The sequence below is a fragment of the Lactuca sativa genome, chromosome 8 (genome assembly GCF_002870075.4).
Source record: "Lactuca sativa cultivar Salinas chromosome 8, Lsat_Salinas_v11, whole genome shotgun sequence".
NCBI lineage: Eukaryota > Viridiplantae > Streptophyta > Magnoliopsida > Asterales > Asteraceae > Lactuca > Lactuca sativa.
Window position 1 is genome coordinate 22,395,486 of NC_056630.2, and position 22,147 is coordinate 22,417,632.

The following is a 22,147-nucleotide window of genomic DNA, read 5'->3' on the forward strand; positions in this document are numbered from 1 at the left end:
GTATAAGTTTACTGTCTATAAAATGGTGGTTCAATGGGTGTCCACTCTCACCCACCGCTTCCTTGACTGGTGGAGGGTCGTTAGCCGAACGGGTAGGATGGGACATTAATTATCATTAAAAGTATAATGAGAATTATAAAGTAACTAAATGTTTTATTAAATTCCCAATCTTAGTTACTTTAGGATGTGAAATTGATGTTAATCTATGAAATTGCACTTTGCACCTTGACAAGTCGTTAATGGAGCGTGTGTGGTTAACCAACACATTAACTTGGACCAATAAGGGTGGCAAAGGGTAGCTTGGTGTTTATCATAGATCGATGGAGCGCGTGTGGTTAACCGACACATTGATTAGGTGATAAATGACATCGAGTGTACCAAGTTAATTTGCATGGTTATTCACACCTTGTTTGTGATCCTCGGTATCCCAGTCACAAACCTAAAGGGCATAATCAATATTTAAACATGTCATTAAAAAGTTCAATGAATCTCAAAGGAATCTAGGAATTTCATTCCAATTAAAACTTAATAATCTATTTCGTTTTTTATGGTGGAAATTAGTAAATCGTCATTTACCTACCTTCAAATATTTTGCAATTTGGATTACGACATCCCTTTTCCAAATTGTAAAATATTGTGTTGGGTCCTAGCCTTAATATTTCATTTGAGTGTTATATTAAGGACTTTTATCTAATCTAAACTTTGTCTTTCTTTATTTTCATATGTCTTCCAACACTGCTTCTGGCTCAAACCCTATTGCCTCCTTCTCTCTCATGAACTTGTGTGGGAGAGTCATGTTTGATGGTTCCAACTTCAATTACTGGATTAGGAATATTAGGATGGTCACTCGCTATGAGGACAAGGAATATGTCCTAGAAACCCATGCACCCCTGCTATAAACTCTACCTCGCCCTAGCGGCAGAGCAGACAGCTGATCTAAATCTGGTCCCCTCTCCATAAACAGTAAGTACTCCCCCACTATGGTCTCGTATGGTCACCATTTGACGCTCACATTTAGTTACAACTCCAAACCGGCTCAACCAATCCATGCCCACTATGACACATACATCACCCATCGCTATCGGCACCAGATCTATCGGAAACTTAGCACCGAAAATCTCTAATACACCCCCCCGGAATACATCAATGGCAAAAACCGCATGCTCTTCGGTACAAAACTCACAAGAAAAGTACCTATATACAACACATCATAAGAATAAACAAATCTCAAAATAACATAAATAAGGAGATACGTACCAGCAACAACATCAGACGCAGTGCGGACCTCCTCCGCAGTCAGCTGGAATGCTCTTCCACAAGCTCTCGGAGCCTCGGCCTTCACCGGTCGGTCATCAATAACGCGCTAAGCAATAAGAGAAGAAGCCTGGGCTGATCCCTGTGTGAGCTAAGGACACTTAGCCTTTCGGTGTTCGGTCTGGTTGTAATGAAAGCAAACCGCAAATCCCTTGGGGCACTCCTACACCATATTCCCCTCCTTGCCACATTTGTAACAAATCCCTACTCGACAAGATCCCTTGTGACTCTTTCCGCACTTGCCACAAGTGCGGCCCTTCTGGCCTCTAACTCTCGAATCAGCGGGCTTAACCTGCTTGGTCGTCGGATGCGACTGTAATGGTCTCCTGTCTCTACCCTGAGACTCCCCCTCTTCTCTAGCCTGGAACTCCAACACAATCTCCCTCCTCCTTACATTGGTTTATAGCTCAGGCAATGTTTGATATGATGAGTTCGCCACGAACTCCCAAATATATCACCTCAATATGCTCAAGTACCAGCTCACACGTGCCTGCTTCATAGACACATGCTCGGGGCAAAACAACGCCCTCTCATGAAACATCCTCGTAATCTCCGTCACGATTTTTGTCTTCTGCTTGAGAGACAAAAACTCTTGGGCCAACCGCTCCGTCTTCACCTGGGGAACGTACTCATCTCGGAATAGCTATGTGAACCTCACCCATGTCACTGCTGCATGGTCTACATTAGAATAAGCAGTCGTCACAAACCTCCACCAGTCCTTTGCTCCCACGCGAAGCTGGTTCATCACAAATCGGACCTTCAGTTCCTCAGGACATGAACAAGTATAGAAACATCCCTCGATATCATAAATCCATCTGATAGCAATAATCAGGTCCTGGGTCCAGTCGAACTCTGGTGGCTTCGTGTTGCTGAACTCCCGAAGCAACAACGAATCACTCCCCCGATGCCTCGCAACAGCAGCATATCGCTCATCAAAAGTCTCAATCAGTGTGGTCTTAATAGACCCGAACATCCCTAGTATGGCCTGCCTGATAGTTGAGGCCACTTCCTCCGCAATGATCCTGCGAATCTCCTCGTCACTAGTACCACTGCCCCTGAGGTTGTTGCGGGTAATCACCACAATGTCTCTGAAATGCAAACACAAAATCATCAGAGACTAGCTCAAATGTACACGCACTCGATTACCCATACCTACATGATCCTTACCATCTTAAGGTTCTTACTTGGGCCGCATACAGATCTGGTGCTTTCAGTAGTACGGGCCCAATACTACCTTCCCCATTAACCTGTAGTCACCCCAAGTCCTCCTCCTAAGATCCTAATTCACAAGTACTCTATCCCTTACGGATACTAAACTACCCTCTCAGTAGACTCCTCAAATGCTCATCTATGTATCTCTCCTAGATTACTCCTCGACTAAAAACTCTCTCTAAAAGATTCCTGCTAAGTACTCCTACTCAACACATACACATAGCAAATAGCAGATAATATCAATCAATAGCATCCCCTAGGCCAAGGCACCATGAATCAGGCAACTCTAAATCTAAATTCTGAATTACCTAGCCTATCCTATAACATGAAACTTTAATATATCATAAGTATCTCACAATATAAACAAGTAATGGTATTTTGGGAAATCGCCGTTTGGGCTCTGGTTGATTGTACACACTGCTCCGTCTCGTCTTCTCTTAAAAACTCTTACTCGTTTTAGAAAAATCATTTCTATTTAGAAAATTTTCTCAAATCCTCAGTTTGAGTCTAGACATACCCGAGGGTACATCTGAATCCCTCAAACCAAGGCTCTGATACCAACTTGTAACACTCTGAATTTTCAAATAAAATTTTCATTTTTAAACCACATAAAACACATTCTCAAAATTTTCAAAATCCACAAAATATATAAGTTGTTCAAAACACAAGACCACAAAATGTTTGATAATATCCCAGAATCCTCAAAACATAATCTCTAGCTGGTGTGTACAATCAAGTCGGCGCCTTCCCATGATCCTGAGAGGTACCTGAAACACATATCACATAACATTGTAAGCACGAAGCTTAGTGAATTTCCCAAAATACCACACACAACTACTTAGCCTCCTATGGCTATATATCGATAAGGATCCTCCGATCCATGTGTCTCGGTGAGGACCCTCCGGTCTCATAAATCGGGTTGGACCCTCCGGTCCTAACCCAATAAAGCACAAAATAATATACAACATAAATCATAAAGACAAATTCATGATATCACATAACTCAACATAAGCATATAAGACCCTCCAGTCACACTGTATTACCACTCAGGTAAGTATAGCGAGAAGACTCACCTCGTAAGTAAGCAAGTAGGTCTTGTACTCAACGATCGGTCTAGACTCCGCCTACTTATCATAATCATCTCTTATTAACACTTTATAATAACAACCCTAAAATGTTAGGCTACCCCTTTTCTAACTCTTGAAAAGGGTGAAATATTGGTCTAGACTCCGCCTACATATCATAATCTTCTCTAATTAACAATTTATAATAACAAACCTAAAATGTGAGGCTGCCCCTTTTCTAACTCTCGGAAAGGGTGAAAGATCGGTCTAGACTCCGCCTACATATCATAATCATCTCTAATTATCACTTTATAATAACAACCCTAAAATGTTAGGCTACCCCTTTTTCTAAGTCTCAAAAAGGGTGAAATGCCATTTTACCCCTCCATGGTCTCCATAACTAATGTCTTGACCAATCCCTAAAAGTCAACGAAAGTCAACACTCGAGTCAACAGTCCATGTTGACCTAACTCGTCGAGTTCCTTGGTTTTCTCTGAAGAATCGGGAAAATCCAACTCAACTCGTCGAGTTTTCTCACCAACTCGCCGAGTTGCAACGTGTCCAGACTATCGGGGAAAACCCAACTCATCGAGTCCCTTCAGTCCATTCTCTCATTCAGACGTTTTTAAGCAAAACTAAGGCTTCATATTCTAGGTCTAGCCTTTTTAGAGTGAATTGTCACGTCAAGCTGCAAACTCTACGTCCATGCATGGCATCTAGGGCTCAAAATGCCAAAACAAGCTCTATAGAGGGTTAATGCATGAAAGCTAGCCAATAGCTTGATAAAGCTTGAATGTTTAGGCCCAAGGGACCTCATCTTGTCCAGATCTGAATTCTCAATGACATGGCAAGCTCAAACAACTTAAGGACCCAAATAAAAAATGGAAATATCCATAAACTTCCTAGTGAAGAGATCTAACCAAACAATTACCAAGGTGATAGCTTTTTACCTCTAAATAGTAGCTAGCAATGGAAGAACACCAGATCCAAGGGCTTCTTCTCGTTCCAAGCCTTTTGCTCTTCAATCTCCTTCCAAAAATGCACTAGAACATATAAACTTAGCCTTTCTTTATCTCACAGACGATACAACTCGATTAGGGTTTCTCTCAGTGGGTCAAGATGATAAGGGAGGCGGAAATGAAGGCTTAAGGTCCTTTAAATAGGGTACAAACCCTGAAAATCAGGGTTTTCACACTCAGCTCCTACTCGTCAAGTTGCGGTCCTCCAACTCGTCGAGTAGACTCTAAGATCACGCGGCCATTTTAACTCTTTACTTGATGATTTGGGGCCTCCAACTCGTCGAGTTGCTCTGACAACATAAATATAAATTACTTAAATATTATACATGGGATTCGGGATGTTACATGATTGGGATCCATAAAGCTGAAAACTTTATGGATCATTGAGTCATTCTATATAATATAGTATTTGGATTTGAGTTTTGGTGTAGTTTGAGACTCCAAGCATGAGTCTATATCTCATTTTTCCCACTATTGTCCTAGTAAGATTTTGAGTCATGCATTGGACATGCATGACTGAAAAGCTACGATTTTAATCATCCTTTGGGTAAGGATAGACACTCTAGAAAGTCCCAATTTATGATTGTAAGGAATAAGAGCTTAATGCACAAAGCTTGTCAGTGCATATCTCACGACGTGAGGATTAAGACCGTCGCGTCGTTAGAGTACTAGCCATCCCGACTATTTTGTCTGGATCAGGTCACGATGTGACTTAGGGTGAGGTCACGACATAACAAGGACTGGAATAATCTTGATAGGCTGAGTTGGGACTGGGTCGAGTTGGTACTCACGATGTGATCATGAGCTGGTCACGACATAAGGACCATCTGTTGGAGTTCGCATGTTGAATTTGGGCCTTGTTGGGCCATTAAGCTTATGATTTGGACTTTTATTTAACATATTGGGCTTCCTTGGATTTTGGGATACTTTGATTTACAAATTATACTTTCAAAACAACGTTTTTTGTGAACATTTATTGACTTGGGGTTGTTTTGGAAAAATGAAAATTTTACTAAGATTTTTGGGACGTTACAAGTTGGTATCAGAGCCATGGTTTGAGTGAATTGGATGAACATTTGTGTGAATCCAAACTTAAACTAAGGATATGTTAAAGTTTTCAAATTATTTTCAAATTATTTTTAGAAGTAACCAAGGAAGGATGAGATGTGTAAGATTAGACGGAGCAAGAAAGTATAACCCAAGTTACCACATTGTTACTTGTTTATGATAAATATGGTAGAACTGCATGACAGTGATAGGCTAGGGATATTTGGGAATTGCATGATAGAATTTCCTGATATATGATGTCTGATAGCCTAGGTTTACTTATTGTATGAAATTGACATTATTATTGTAGTTGCTTAGTGTGTGCATCGTAGTTGCACATAACAAAGATTATATAGCATGAGAATGTTTGATTTAACTTTATTTCCTATTCTTTTCTGATTAAGGGCTTAGGATGGAGTTAAGAATTTGACTATCTATGGGATCCATCGTTATGTATGATTAACATGCACGAGTGGTTGCAGGGTTGGTGGAAGTTTCATTAGTGGGTACAGTTCATAGCAGGTCAACGTGAGGAATGATTAGCCACTCTTGATAGAGTGAGGATGAGGGTGTATCGTAGATGCTTGGGCCTAGAGGTCGAGAATTTCATATAGGGATCTGCCTGTTTTTTACTGTGTCTTAGTGCCATTCGACTCCACTGCTCGAATGTTGTTTGCTTTGTGTTTTCTAGTACTCATATTGATGTGAGTTAACTATCAAATGAATATGTTAAATTACATGCTACGAAGGTTAAACAATCTTAGAGTGAAGAATTTGGACCTATTCCACAGCTCTTGTATGAGTCTAACCGTTGTAGGTTTGAGTCCTTTAGTTGAAAGATTATTTGAGTTTTATTGCATGTAATTGTATTCATGAAGTGGTTAGCTGACATTAGTATGGGTTCTTCAACAGCTGATGACAGAGATACTTCCTAGGAAAGCCTAAGAAGTATTTTAGTATGGTTACTATGTTGTTGAGCAGGCATCGGGAGTATTATTATGAGTAGGTGACTTAGAGGACCCGAGATGATTCTTGAGGAAAGTATGGATATGCGTGGAAAGTAGTATTAGGCCCGTACTACTAGAAGCACATGATCCATACTTGAATCGAGAAAAATTTCGTGGATTATAATGAGTTGGTTGCGGAAGATAACATGGTTTGATACCATGATTCTTGGAAATGGTTCCACATTTGTCAACCTTTTGGTTATGGTTGTTCAAACATGAGGATGGGTCTGGTAATTGTTTTGGGCCTCAAGGGCGATGTTAGTTGGGTTTGATTGGTGCAGACCTAGGTGAGTTTGTTGCTTTAAGGTCTCTAGGGCCTTGCTTAAGGCCGTGCATTTGATTCGTGGGACTCAAGAAGGACATAGTTGTTATGATAGGCTTGAGGATTGTAGCTAGAAGCTGAGCGGTTGACAGATGGATTGGAATGTCGCTATATATGGCGAGGATTATGTCCTGACAATTTTCCAAGAAGGAGTGAGCATGCTTGTGACTTTCAGAGTTGGGATGTAAACCCAACATGGGGGCTAGTTGGTTGCGATGTTTGGCGGCAAGATGACAACGTGAGAATGCGCAAAAGGATTGATATGGTATGGATGCGTAGTGATGCGATCAAGGGTCTGATTTCCTTGGATATAGGTAGGTCAGGTACCGAATTGACGGTTGGGATTACAGGCGAGGAGTGTATGTTTTGGATAGTAAGTCGGTGTTTTGCTTATGCATTTGCATGAAATCCTTAATGTTAAAGGTGGTTATGATTGGAAAAAAAATTTCTAAGGTCTTCATCTGAAATTCAGAATCTCTTAGGGTTTGCTTGGTCCTTATATGGAAGATCATCTTGCGTGTGTTATACCTTCAAAGAGTCAGGGATGGTTATGATTGGAATTTTTTTTGTACAAATTAACGTTTAAGCACAAATTGTATATATAAATGGGATAATAAAAAATTTGTATAAGCATGTGCATGTTCGTATACAATACTCTTTCTCTCTAACTAAACTTCTCATCTATACACAATGAGAACTCTCTCAACATACAAAGAATACTAAACTAGTATAGTACATGGGCGGTTCAATGAGGCTGGGGGCTTTAAGCCAACCAAAAATTTGGGGGCCTTTGGTCTATACTAAACTTAAATTCTATAATAAAAACAAATATAAAAGTGAAGGTTGTTTTTTTTTTTTTTCTATTTAAACTTGCATACTTGCGGAGTTTTAATTAAATGGAGAACTCAAACTTGTAGGATTATTTTAAACTCAAATATATACAACTCAACATAGAAATCAAATGAACAAGCCACATACATAGAAGACAATCAATAACCAACATTCTTTAGCTTCAAACTACATAAACAAAGGAACAAAGAAATCGAAAATCACTAACTAAAACTTCTAGTGTTTTAATTAAAAGGACAACATTTCTTAGCTTCAAGTAGCAAGCCAACAACGCAAAATATGTGTGGAAACACTAACTCAAAAATCAATGAGAAACAAAGAAATCGAGCATCAATCAATAAACAAAAAAACAATGGAAAATCAGATAATGGGAAAAATTAACCATATTCGGCTACTAATCATAACAGATAATCAGATGATGAAAAAAATCAAGTGAAAACACTGCACATACCTTGAATCGATGAATCATAAGAGATTTTTGAACAATGAAGAATCAGAGAAGCCGAGAATAGAGAAGGAAAAAAAATTGCAGCGGTTTAGGAAACCTTTTAGTGTTCAAGAATTGAGATTGTAGAAGCCAATAATCGATAATCAATATTCAGAGTGCAAGAATGGAGAAGGAAGGAAGAAGAATTGAAGTGTGATTGTCGCTTTTGATTTGAGGTGTCAGACATGCATATGAGTAGACCTGACAATTCGTGTATTCGTGTCAGCCACGAATTTGACATCATACAATTACACGGTGAGAAATAAGCTTTATATCAATTTTTAAGATGTATTCGTGTCGTGTCGTGTCTCTCACTGATTCGTGTTTTCGTGTCTGAAATTGCCAGGTCTACATATGAGCGAATGGAGGTATGCATATCAGAGAATGGAGAATAATATATCAACAATCAACATTAAAGGATTTAGGTAAGTAGAGGGCCCTAAGCCCTAACTTAACTTTATAATAAGTAAAGTCGACCCTAGTATAGTAGTATTTATAGACAAGTTCAACCCATAAAACCTTCAAATGAGAAGTCTTCCACCTTCTTAAAGACCTTGTATATCGAATAAGGGAAAACCTTCTAAATCAACATCTCATAGAGAATTTTGCACCCCAACAATAATAAAATAAATTACAAAAAGAATAACCATAGACCTAAACCGATTTAAAAACTATATGGATGTGATATATCAATTTCTTTTTAAAATTGATTCGAAGTTGCGAATTTGAAGAAACCATACCGACCATTGCTTTAATTTACTCTTGATAAAATTAAAAAAAAAACATAATACCATTATACAAATATGTAAATTTCGTTGACAAAAATAAAATAAATTTAATAATAATATTACGTGGGCAAAATATACGTATCCACAAATTCGTGACCCTCAACGGGCGAAGATAGGCTGCCGCCGTTCGAGCCCATCGTTTAAATACCCCGTTTTTTTCTTTTCAATTTCCATTTAATGCAGATACAGAAGAAGACGGGGGTCGGAGAGCGGGAGAGAGCTCAGGGAGCCACAGGAAGGGGGGAAATCATGGCAATTCTCGCTATAAATCATGCCGTTAACACCCACTCTCCTCCTACGGCGGATCCCTTTTAGTCTCCGGCGACGTTAAATCGGAGGAGTAACCAATTTATAATATTAATATACACACGCATCGAGGGCCAGAATGGGGATGTCGTGGGAAGACGTGGTATTGATTGAGGAAAGTAAGAATTCCGGCCACCCAACCGTAGTGACGGTGAACTGCCCGGACAAGGCCGGACTCGGATGCGACCTGTTAAGAATTGTCCTCGAATTCGGACTCTATGTTACCCGTGGAGGTAAGCAATATCTCTTCGATAAGTTCATCGATTCTATTCTAGTATTCTACTGCTATTTTCGTCGTTAGGTGTTAAGATATAGGTTCCTATTCAAATTCAATGCTAAAATTCACATCTACATATGAATCTTATAAACTAAATCCATAAGTATTACGGATCGTACAAAATTAGGTGAAAGAGATAAATATGCAATTACATAAATACACTTGATGTGGATGATGAATGTTTCATTTGCTTTCTGCCACTAGATTTCTCTACCGATGGAAAATGGTGTTACGTAATTTTGTGGGTTGTCCCACGCCCAATCTCACTAAAAATCGATTGGGAGAGCTTGAAGAAACGTCTCGTATCTTGTTGTCCATCGTTTTTACCTGCATTTTACATCGATCAGTTCTCCGGTAGCTCAAAATCACCTCCACTCTACCTGTTGAAGGTTTTCTCCTTGGATCGAAAAGGGTTAATACATGGTTAGTACTTCAAATTTCAATCTATTTTCACCCTGCTTGAATCCTCACCATCTTCTCATCCAAATCATAATCACTGTAGATGTCACAAAACTCCTATGCGAGCTTGAACTAACAATTCAACGATTGAAAGTGATGACAACACCAGATGGAAAAGTTGTGGATCTCTTTTTCATCACAGACAGCGTGTAAGTCCTTTTCTTCTTTTTGATTACAGTATACGCTCATCAATATACCAAACTAATTTGTAATGATTCTCAATAGGAACTTATTGCACACAAAATTTGGACGTGAAGAAACATGTGAACACCTTAGTGTTGTGTTAGGAGAGTGTTGCATTAGCTGTGAACTTGAATTAGCAGGACCCGAATACGAATGTCAACAAGGGTTTTCTTCTATTCCTGAAACAATTGCAGAAAAATTATTCAGTTGTGAGTTTTCATCCGTGGAAGATGGTTCACAAGCAATTATCTCTGATACATCAAGAATCAAGAAAGCTAGTGTAGTAATTGATAATTTATTGAGCCCAGTTCATTCCTTGCTTCAAATCCAATGCCATGATCAAAAAGGCCTCATCTATGACATTTTAAGAATTTCCAAAGATTGTGGTATCCAGGTATATAATCCATTTTGCTTTAATTTTACTAATCCATCATTTTTTATTCCATTCCAATTTTCGATAATAACTTTAAGTTCATATTCAGATTGCATATGGAAGAGTCTCTCCTAGTGTTAATGGAACTCGAAATTTGGATTTATTTATCCAAAATGAAAATGGGAAAAAGATTGTTGATCATGAAAACCAAGTGGCTTTATGTTCCCGTTTAAAGGAGGAGATGTTACATCCATTAAGAGTCATCATCACCAACCGGGGCCCGGATACACAGCTTTTGGTTGCTAATCCTGTTGAGATATCCGGGAAGGGAAGACCTCGTGTTGTATATGATGTCACTTTGGCATTAAAAACACTCGATATATGCATCTTCTCAGTAAGTAGTTTCAAATCTCATTTCCCCCACTTTCTGTATTAAGTCGTTCTTTCTGCATCAAACAACCCCTGAAATATAGCTTATCAGATTAAATATGCCTTTTTCATTGTTGTGTGTAGGCTGAGATTGGAAGACATTCGACATTAGATCGTGAGTGGGAAGTGTACAAATTCCTGTTGGATGAGAATCAAGGATTTCCTCTAACAAGCAAACAAGCCAAACAAAATATTGTTGATAAAGTTAGAAGAACCCTCATGGGATGGTAAAAATTACTGGTGTTCTGTTTTTTAAATCAAGAACATTGTGGTAGCATGTTTACTAATTTTAGTGTTTTTTTTTTTTTTTTTTTTTTTTTTTGGTATTTAATTATTTATGTAAACAGTTGGTAGCAATAATAAGTATTTATGTTCTTGGAAGTATCAAGAACATTGTGTTGGTTCCATTTGAATGCACCAGATTTAGCAATTCTTGTTTTTATACTCAAGTATCAAGATTCTTAGTTTTAAGTGGGATTTAGTTATGACTTGAACATGAAGGAGATTGAAAAAGAAATTATCAGTTTATCACGATATGAATAGGAAAGGAACAAATTGTTAAAAGATGTTTATCATGTAATTTAAGCTTACAAAATGACATTCTTGTTTAATAAGATTTAAAAACTTCTTTAGAGATTTTGGAAGGTTTTCTCATGCTATTCAATTATTTATGTAGACATTCATTTGAGCTTATTTTGAATTAATTGGTCATGATTGATGAATCGATTGCAACTAATTAATTATAATGTTTTTAGGTACTATATTTTGTTAGTTGTTTTTGTAAAAATTTGCCAACTTACATGATATTCTAGTGAAACCTTTTTTTAAAATGTTTTTTAATCCTAGACTTTAAATCGTTAAATCGTGGTAACCTTAACCTGGAAGTATAATGTTGTATTTGAAAGAAATAATGGAGAAGGGTAAAATTGTCATTTTTATTATTCAACATAATAATTCAGAGGCTTCAACCAAATAGCATTTTAAAATTCAGACCATCTTAGAAATTCAGACCTCTTAAAAATTTAGAGCTTAAAAATTCAGATCCTGCCAAACAGCCCTTAAGTATCCCAATTATCTCAAACTCTAAACATATCATTTAAGAATAAGTTGCACGTGTATGTTTTTTGTTTCTTCTATTTTTTTGTTTGTGTTTCTCTCATCAAAAAACACTTTAAAATAGTGAAAATAATTCTTGATATGGTCTTGTGTTAAGTTCAATAATTAGGTTCCAACAATTCAATTGCAAATTTGACCTGTAACACAAACTATTTTATATTTAAGTATTTTGAATTGAATTTTGTATTTTATGAGATTTTATCATATGCTTTGCATCCAGAATAAAAAAGATACACATAAAACTTAGAAAGAACATGTTGGTTCAAATAAGATAATTTAAGACGTTAGTGTGATTGGTAATTGACCATTTGATCGAACTCTTTGATCGAATAGAATTGGATTATAAGTGTAGGGACTCAAATGTAAACTAATAAATGTTATGGACTACAATGCACATAACCCTTTACGAGTCTACCAGTGAGCTCTTCTACTTCGATTATTATCCCCAATTCTTTCAAATATTAGGGTTTCCGCTTTCCACCTGGCCCTTCAATTTCAGTTGAAATTTACGTAAGAAACGACAGATCAAGGTTAGTTCATGATCACCTCAACAACATGATTGCAATATTATGTCACGCGTTTTTATTTGATAAAAACGTCTGTCACTGTGCCCACTCGTTCGTTCCCATTGATTTACTTGTGAGCTGAATCTAAACTTTTGTTCTCGTTTTTTGAGTTGAACTTTTCAATATATCAACCCGTTAAATCAGAATAGATTTGGATTCTGATACCAATCTAACGTCAACATTTCACTTAGCTTGCGTTATTTTTCTTTGTAAGATTTAATGCAGTCACTAATTTTTCTGAGACTCGTAAAGATTGCTTGCCATTTCTGAACTGGAAAATAGTCGATTAAACCTGAAATAAGAAATTCACCTCCTGATTTAAATGATGCGAGCATTTGGTTTACTGATCTAATTGCATTCTCTTTGAGGGAAGAAATTTCTGTAAAAAGTGTGTTGTCTTAGAGATCTAGATCACCGTCTTCCTCTTTTTAGCACTTACATCTCTTCCTTGAATTACAATTTACAACAAACTGTTTTTTGTGTTAGCATATCTAGATCCATTTTGAGAACTAACTCCTTAGTTGATTTCTGATTTGATGATTACTCACTGCTTGTATTCTCCTCTGCTATATTATAGTTTTCTGAACATTTTACATTTGACTACTTTTGGCGCCCAGTGTCCAATATGGAGCCGAGACAGATGCAGAAGTCCTGGTTTATCCAAGTGGTTCAGAAGCAGAGGCGAATCTTCATACCATGATACACCTAATTTTTGTCTGAACGGTTTGAATATTTCACCTTTTTCTCTCGTTCTTTCTAAAATTCAGTCATGGTGAAATCCAAGAAAGCATCTTCTCCCCATTCTGCAGTAACATCAATGCCTTCTTCCCAAGAAGTTGCACTTCGTGTGGCTTCTTGCAATCTTCGGGCAGACCTTAACCTGGAGAAGTTTGACCCTACTCTCCATATAATGATTGAGTTTTTAAAGAGTCATCCTATTCATAAACCCTTGACTAAATCAGTCAAGTTTCCTTTAAACATCATTCATATGGCATACTGCACTGCTGTTTATAACTCTAAGGAAGAGTACATTGAGTTCAACATCAGTAAAGATCACACTACCAAACTCTGTAAGGCTGAGTTCCTGAAAGCCATTGGCCTTCCAGAGAGCAAGGAAAAAAAGACGTTATATGAACCCACAAATGAAGAACTCTTCGATGTATTTGATCAAATGGGGTATTTACCTCCAAGGCTTGAAATGACCCCAGACTTCAAGAAAGGTAAGCTTCCAGCCATATGGCAATTTCTGGTGCACATCATTTTGCGTTGCCTTACAGGAAAGACTGGAGGAACTGACACACTAAGTAGGGTTTTACTTGTCTTTCTTTTTGGTCTTTACACTGGGAAAGAAGTGGACTTTGGAACCACTATCTGGAAGGATTTTGCTAGTTATGTGTTTCCAAAGAAGAAGGATATTCCTTGTGCAAGGTTTTGGGCACTTGCACTTCAAAGGGGGTATAAGAAGCTGAAGTTCCCATTACCTGAAGGAGATGAGATGTTCTCTCCTCGCGCCTTATTGAGGTATTCTATCCCAGATCAATCTGAATTTGGGAAGGTTGCTCGTCTCCCTGAAGCAATGCTTCAATATATTGAAAAGGACTCCAAAGTTCTCATCGGACATATAGAGGAAACGGCTCCTCCACAATCGGGACACCCTATCCAATCCTCACAACATATTTCCAGTCCTACACAACAAAAGAAAAATGGCTTGAAGGTAAAGAAGACAACCAAAAGAAAAGGTGAGACCATTCCTGCCCCTCAAGCCAAAAGAAAACCCCCAAAATCCATCCCAACCTCTCAAAAGGTGAATGATGTTGAAAAAAGATCTGCCCTTAGGTCACAATCTCCCATCTCTTCATCCTCTCAAGAATATTGGGATATAAGACATACACAACCCCCTTCCTCTCAAAATGACGATGGGGGTGTTGAAAAAAGTCAAGATCAAGGACCCCGAGGAAGACCAGCACACAGTTCCTTGCAAACAGGGGGAATTGGAGCTTCTAATGGCGAGGCAGAGGTGAGAACATCAGAGAGTGAGAGTGTAAGGCAAACAAGAAAGCAGAGTGAAAGAAAAATGTTAAGAAAGGCTGAGGCAAAGAAAGAAGAGGAGCGAAAGGAATTAGTGAGAATGTTGTGGGAGGAGCAACAAAAGAGGGAAGAGGAAGAGTGGGCCCGAACTTCTGCCAAACTTCTTGAGCATGCCATGTCTTTGGGCCCCTCTACAAATATTGGTGAGGAATATTCTGAAGACATGGAAAAGGACTTTGTGTTTGCTGCTGCTGATGGACTCATCCAAGACTCTGATTCAAACTCCATTATGGAGACACTCAAACCCTCCAAATCTACTATTTTCCTGGCAACTTCAGAATCAGAAAGTCAGGAAGCTCCCAAAGGAGAGACCAACACTCTTCCTACCACCACTGTCACACAAACTAAATGGAAGAAGAAGAAGTCCAAATCTATCTCCAGGGTGGGATATAATTCCCTCAACCAGAAGCTATCTGAGGTTCTAGATTCTGTGAAGAATATCCCTCAATCTGAGGAGGAATTTGTCAGCAAGGAAGAGTTTGGGGAAATGCAAAAGATTATCACATCTTTAGCCCAGACTGTTCCTAATCTTGAGGCAAGGGAAGAGACCCTTTGGGAATCAATTGTAAACTCTACTGCGGATGCTTTGAGGGACATGGAGCAGAAGAGGATTGCTGACACATGTAAATATTTAGATCGAATGGATGAGGTGGAGAAAACGTTGAAGGAAATTCAACAGTCGTATGATGACCTCAGCAACACCATGGGCCACCAACATGGAGATGAGATTGTCCGTATAAGCGAGCAGCTCCGCGACTATCGCAACAAAAATATCATTGTTCAGGCTGTCTTGATTAAAGTGATGCAGTTTGCAGATCAACTGCTAAGACCCTGCAATGTAAGATTTGATGAAGTCCTGTTTGCCATGCAGAAAGCTCAAAAGTCTATGGATGTACTTCCGAAGACTCTATGCAATGATGAGCTAAGCAAACAGGTTCAACAATCGTTCTTAAAAGTGTTTGAGCTTATAGAGGACTTAAAAGGTTCAATGGTCGAGGATGAAACTGGATTTTCCTCAACAAAATGGGGAGAAGATAATAACGTGGTGATAACAGAAACTTCTGAGGAAACACATCCTCCTCAGATAGATGAGGCGTCCAAACCTCAACCACCTTCAAAGATCACAATTCCTCCCACTTCATTTATCACTCCTCCTGCCCAAACAGCTCCGGAGTTTCTTGAAACCACCAAAACTCCCATCATAGATGAGGATCAGCAACATGCTTTAACTCCTTTGGTCTATGTAATCAGACAATTGAAGGATGATGAACTCGTGCCCAAACAAACTACAGCTCCTCCCTCCTCCGATGAGTATCAGTGGGATATACCCATGTCTCCAAATGCACGATATTATTCAGTCTTCAAACCACTACATCCACACCTCTCAAGGGAAATGCAAATCCCAATTGAGATGAACCGACTAGAGGAGTTTTTCAAGGCTCATGCTCAGCCCCCAAAAGATGTATGGTCTCTCCGGAGGATCATAAGAGTCTTAGGATATAAGAAGAGGTCTTTTCAGAAGGAAGAGTACTTTGGTTTTGAAGTGGTGCGAAGTGATAACAAAAAATATTTCTTCTCTGAAGCCGATTTTCCTAACCTTAATCCCAACGACTTATATGTGATTGGCAAACACTTCCAGAACAAACTACTCACTCATCAACCTTCCCGATTTCCCTTTCTCCAAATCCAGAGATTTCTAAGGTCTCTGGTCTCTGATCTTGGCAGCATTGATGCAGAACAATTTGATAGCTTTGTGGATAATCCACCCGAAGAGATGAACCAAGATCTTGAAGGAATTGAAAACAGACATCGAGGACCTACCGAGGATCCTGAACTTGGGATCATCTTCTCTAATGAAAAGGGTAGTTTGAAGCTCTTTTTCCGATTAAAACAGAAGCATCGCTGCAAAACGGAGTTCCTTGAAAAGATGATCAATCTTACTTTAAGGTCCAATGCCTCTGCAGCTTTAAAGGTGAAGATCATTGAAGAACTAGAGTGGTGGGTTGCGGTTCGTAAGTGGATCACGAGAGTAACAGACTTCGTGACAAACAAGATCTGGACATGAATGTCTTTTTTGCATTGAAAACTCTTGGTAAGTAATTTAAAACCTCATTTCCTTGGCTTTCTGTATTAAGTTGTTCTTTGTGCATCAAGTCAAAAATCAGGGATAATCACTAAAATAATACAAACAGTATGGTCCATTTAACAATGTGACCACTTTTTTTTGACCCTTCAAACAAAATGACCATCAAATTTGGCAATAGGGTCAACTGTGAATTGCAAATTGCTTTATGGTCCTCTGAAAACCAAAAACTATAAAAAAATAACTAAGAGTAAATTACATTTTCGGTCCGAGTATAGCTTAGCTGATATTTTCAATTTTGTTCCCAAAAAGTTCTGCAGCTTTGATCCTTATTTGATATTCTTGTAACGTTTTTGGCCCTTTTCCAAATAAAATGACTATTTTTGGTTGAGTATAGCTAGTTTTTGCATTTTGGTCCCAAAAGTATTTGGAATAGAGACAAAAAAACATTACAAAAGCTTCAGATAAGTACTAAAATTGCAAGAGAATTTTTTTTTTTGACCAAAATTGAAAAAACTAGCTATACTTAGGGACCAAAAATTTAAAATACTCAATAAATGCATAATTAAAAAAAACCATATTTTGAAACTGTAATGCAAATTGTTCACATTTTGCAACAAAAAAAAGGTTAAAAATTAAAGCTTTTTGCAGCCTTTGTCAGTAAAAGTAACTTCACAACTGACCATTGTTGTGTGTAGGCTTGCTGAGATTGGAAGATATTGAACATGATATCGTGAGTTGGAAGTTTACAACAGATTCATGTTGATGAAGTTTGAAGAAGGGTGGTGAAGTATGAAAGCTTCCCAAAAAACCACAACCTTTAGATCAACATTATGTTCTTCTCACAAATTACTGTGAGTATCAAAACTTCGTTAGAAATCACTACCCTTAGATATAATCATCATATTCATAGCCCTTTAAATTATTAAGTATTTTCAAAGTTATTGTCAAATGTATTGTCTTTCTTGGAAGTTCATATCTGTACTTTTCAAAGTTGATTGTGAAGTCATATAAAAGGTTAAAAAATCTTATCAAATTTGAAGTTAACTTTCTTGTTGTATTCATTTAGGTTGAGAGAGGTGTTTAATCTTTTCTGATGCTACATGTTTATTTGGGTTGTGATATACTGATATTGATAGGTATGGATGGAATTGATAAGGAAATCTGCAAAGGATCATAATGTTTTGAAAATGAGGAAAGTCACAGGTTGCAAATCAAGAAGATGAAGAGAAATGTGTTATGTATGAGAATGTATGAATTTGCACAAAGTTAAGGTATTTTGTGTTTCTTTTTCATTAATGGAGTATTTAATTCTGCTGTTTTCTCAAATTAATATAAAACAAAACAGAATTAAAAGCTAATTCCCTGTTTTCCTCATAGTCCCTGTGGAAATTGAATCATCTCAACATCATAAAGCTCAAGGAGATTCTCAGGGAATTCTTCATATTTTAATCCATGATATTCTTTATATATTTATAATTAGAACTATGATGATTAAAAAAATATTTTATCTTATATCTTGTATGATCTGGCTATTAAGATAATTTCGTTTTTTTTTTTCTATATTTAAGTTTTGTGTTTCTCTCGATAAAAACCCGATCAATTTTCATTCAATGTGCTTCCCCGACCATATTATCATATGTATATATTTTTAAAGTATTTTTTTTACTGCATGGAAGAAATATTGGTTGCACCGAAGAAAATACCAACCCTTATATATAAAAAAAAAGTCACCAATTCTCTCTTCTATCAACATAAAGAAATATCAATACTCTCTCAATTTGACTACAAAGGGATCCCTCACGAAACACACCACCACTTCCTAACTCAATAGTTTATGATATTTTTCCAAACTGAATAGCAACAATATTACCCATGTATGCAATCGCCCCCACGCCACTAGGTTTAACACCATGGGGTACACAATTTACTTGCCAACATAAAATTATTTCCAAATCCTCCGGGAATACAAATCCTTATAATCACCCTTAGGCCATTGGGTATAGGTGGCTTGTTTGCACGTAAGGATCGATGTGGAGGGCTTGTTCATGCGTGAACACCGCTCCACCAAGAGCAAGTGTGACGCTGATTGATGTTGGTCACGGACGATTACGAGCCATTTGATTGGTTAACGTGTTTTTTTGACCGTTTGGTATTAATTTTAAAAAAAAATAATTAATTTAAAACTTCACCTATATACAAACACATAACCACACATCAAATATCTTACAACAAATACACTGGACAATAACAATATGAAATTTTTTTTGGGTGTCATTTCTTCTTTATCTAATGATGATGAGTTGATTCTGTACACGTTGTTATTTACGACACATGACTTTGTACGTCAGGGAGGCGAAAGTTCAAATGTCGAGAAGAAACCAAGAAAGTCGATCAACCGGGATCATATTGTGGTGAACGAACTTTTGGTACGTGATTACCTTAGCTCTGATAGTTTATACGACCTATCAAAATTTGAAGGTCGTTTTCGTATTAGTAGAAATGTATTCCTACGTATAGCTAGAGATTTGAAAAACAATTATGAGTTTTTTCAATTGAGATGAGATATTAGAGGTAAACGTGATTTTAGTACATTACAAAAATGCACGACAACTCTTAGACAATTGGTGTACGGCATAGTCGCAGACGCTTCAAATGAATATTTGAAAATGTCTGCGAGGGCCGGTTGATAATGCACAGATCTTTTTTGTGAGTATGTTATAGAACTTTACGGTGACATATACTTGCGAAATTCGAAAAATGGTGTCGAACAGTTGTATGCCGCACATCAGGCTAAACATGGATTTCCATGAATGCTAGGTAACATTAATTGTACACATTGGGTGTAGGAAAATTGTCCCAATGCATGGCGAGGCCAACTCACGCAGGGTGTGATGGGTTTTGGTCCTAAGAACATCCTATGTGCTCATACAAACCCTAATGCTTGGATCTAGGTTTCTCTATTGTACATGCAAGTTATCCAAGACTATAAACCCTAATTCTTTCATTCAAGTAATCATATTGATCATGAGAATAGGTTTATAATATTACCTTGATTGTTATGTAGCAATAACAATCCCAAATCTCCTTGTATTGACTTTGGAAGGCTTAGAGTCACAAGTGTCACTCCTCTAATGGCTCACAAACACCATAAGCAAGAGGATGAAGAGGAGAGAGGATGGAGGCTGCCCAAAACGTGTTCTAACCCTAGAAGAGAAGTTCCCCACGTTTTTGAGCCTTAAGGGGTCTATATATAGTGAGGCAATTAGGGTTATCTAACAAGGAAACCCTAATTTGGATGCTTAAGCCCTAAGCAACCCATGGAGCCCTTTCCATAAGGCCTTGGACGATTTCATATGGGCTTGCCCCATAGAATTCGTCCACCTTATAATAAAAGGCAATCCATGGCCCAAATTGCAATTATCTTATAATTATAATTCCAGTCCCTTAAGTTTAATTAATCTCTTTTAGTCACAAAACTAATTACCAATTAATTATTGACTAATATTAATTAAACAATATGATTTCTCCTTTAATATATTATTCCCATAATATATTAATAAATCATATTTAATCCTTTCTCTCCATAATTCATCCTACCAAGTTGCTTTGGTGAAGGCAACCCAAAAGGACCATGCACCATCGGGTCAAGTACATACCAAAATAGTTATGGACTTAGACACTAATCCAACAGTCTCCCACTTGGATACATCTAATAACTATTATGCGTATGACTTCAGATCCTGATCTGCAATCGTAGCTTTCCAAAGCCGCTGTCAACTCTAATCATATCAGATACACGTGTCCTTAGATAAGGGATCATATATTCCTCCATTCTAGATATCATATGAGATATGATTTCAAATCATTCTCTTTGTACTATATCTCGATTCCCGATTTATGACGACTGACTAATTGAACAAATCAAATTAGCCCTAGCCCGGCCGAGCATTTACGTTTGTCATCACAAAATCATCGAGGGGCCCAAAGATATCCCTTTTATCCTACTTTGGATAAAAGGAATAGATAAACTTTGATACAATGCTTGCTTGCACTCACTCACCGAATTACACACAATAATATGTTTTATAACACCAAGTTACTAGTGCGTTTACATATTATCAATGTGCAACCGATTTGCAAGATACAACTCACACATCTCGGTTTCAAGAATATAAGATGCTATCGTCTCACCAATCACTCGTGATACAATTTCATGGAGTGATCCAAGTGAGCGTGGGTTTAATCCAATGCTCAAATCACATTCATAAGCACTCATGAACGTTGCAGCAAACAATTGCTTATGTCTAATGCTCTTTAGACAATCCACACACCAATTCACGACAGTCTTCATTCATATCTACTTCCAACATATGAACGATTGTGGCCCGTTCGAATAATTCGATTATTCTTAATAAACTCAATTACTCTAGAAGTCAAAACATGCAAATGTGAAACACAAGAATAATACTAATCCCATATGGCCTCAAACCTTTGAGTATAAATAAATCTTCTTTTATTTATCACCATATCGATTACTCATTATTTGTCGTTTCGGGTAATCAACTTCTTACTTGAATTACAACACTTGTCCCATGCTCCTAGCATGCACACAATGTTTACCTATGGTTCTTACTTTGTGAAATAGATCATATTGAACACATTTCCAATCATTCTCATTTCACAACTCCAAATCCTTTTCCATAAGTGAAAGAATATCAAATTCTTGCTACTTATAGAATATGCTAGATTCTAACATTCTATGTAACTATCCTTTCGTAATGTCACTACACCAAAGTCACAAAGACTATTGCCAATGATATTACAAAGTCCTCTATCGGAGATTGTTACAAGACAATTCCTTAGATATGATGTCTCTCACTCAAAGTACATTCCTTTGAACATCCTTTTGCATAAAGGTTTCTAATCTAGTCATAGATTTTCAATATTCAATTCCCAATATGGATACATTTCCATATTTTCCATATGACAACTTATTCTTAATAGAATCTTTTCTATTCATGATAATGTCGATATTGTCCATCCAATATGGAAACATTTCCATATTTTCCAATACTATACTTCCAACTACTCACAAGCGACCAATCCTCGTCGAATTTTGGATTGTCCTTTGATAGTTGTTTAATTATTTTAGTCA

At 37.5% G+C, this 22,147-nt stretch overlaps 2 protein-coding genes across 4 annotated transcripts; both read left to right on the forward strand.

Annotated features, from left to right (window-relative positions):
- The first annotated feature begins 9,237 nt into the window (after positions 1-9,237).
- On the forward strand, positions 9,238-11,543 carry LOC111898109 (ACT domain-containing protein ACR9). The gene is made up of 6 exons (XM_023894034.3): positions 9,238-9,648; positions 9,897-10,115; positions 10,195-10,300; positions 10,377-10,728; positions 10,817-11,101; positions 11,221-11,543. The coding sequence occupies exons 1-6, from the start codon at positions 9,495-9,497 to the stop codon at positions 11,365-11,367; spliced, it is 1,263 nt and encodes a 420-aa protein (XP_023749802.1). The 5' UTR covers positions 9,238-9,494; the 3' UTR covers positions 11,368-11,543.
- A 1,080-nt stretch (positions 11,544-12,623) lies between these two features.
- On the forward strand, positions 12,624-19,705 carry LOC111898110 (uncharacterized). 3 transcript variants are annotated; one of them, XR_008225356.1, is made up of 5 exons: positions 12,624-12,782; positions 13,436-16,998; positions 17,688-17,843; positions 18,129-18,263; positions 19,341-19,705. XR_008225356.1 is itself a non-coding variant. In XM_023894035.2 (3 exons), the coding sequence occupies exon 2, from the start codon at positions 13,588-13,590 to the stop codon at positions 16,969-16,971; it is 3,384 nt and encodes a 1,127-aa protein (XP_023749803.1). In that variant the 5' UTR covers positions 12,624-12,782; positions 13,436-13,587; the 3' UTR covers positions 16,972-16,998; positions 17,688-18,036. The 3 variants fall into 3 exon arrangements, 1 of the variants encoding a protein (XP_023749803.1); XR_002852498.2 differs by lacking the exon at positions 19,341-19,705 and adding an exon at positions 18,370-18,554; XM_023894035.2 differs by lacking the exons at positions 18,129-18,263; positions 19,341-19,705 and having other exon boundaries at positions 17,688-18,036.
- The last annotated feature ends 2,442 nt before the right edge of the window (positions 19,706-22,147 follow it).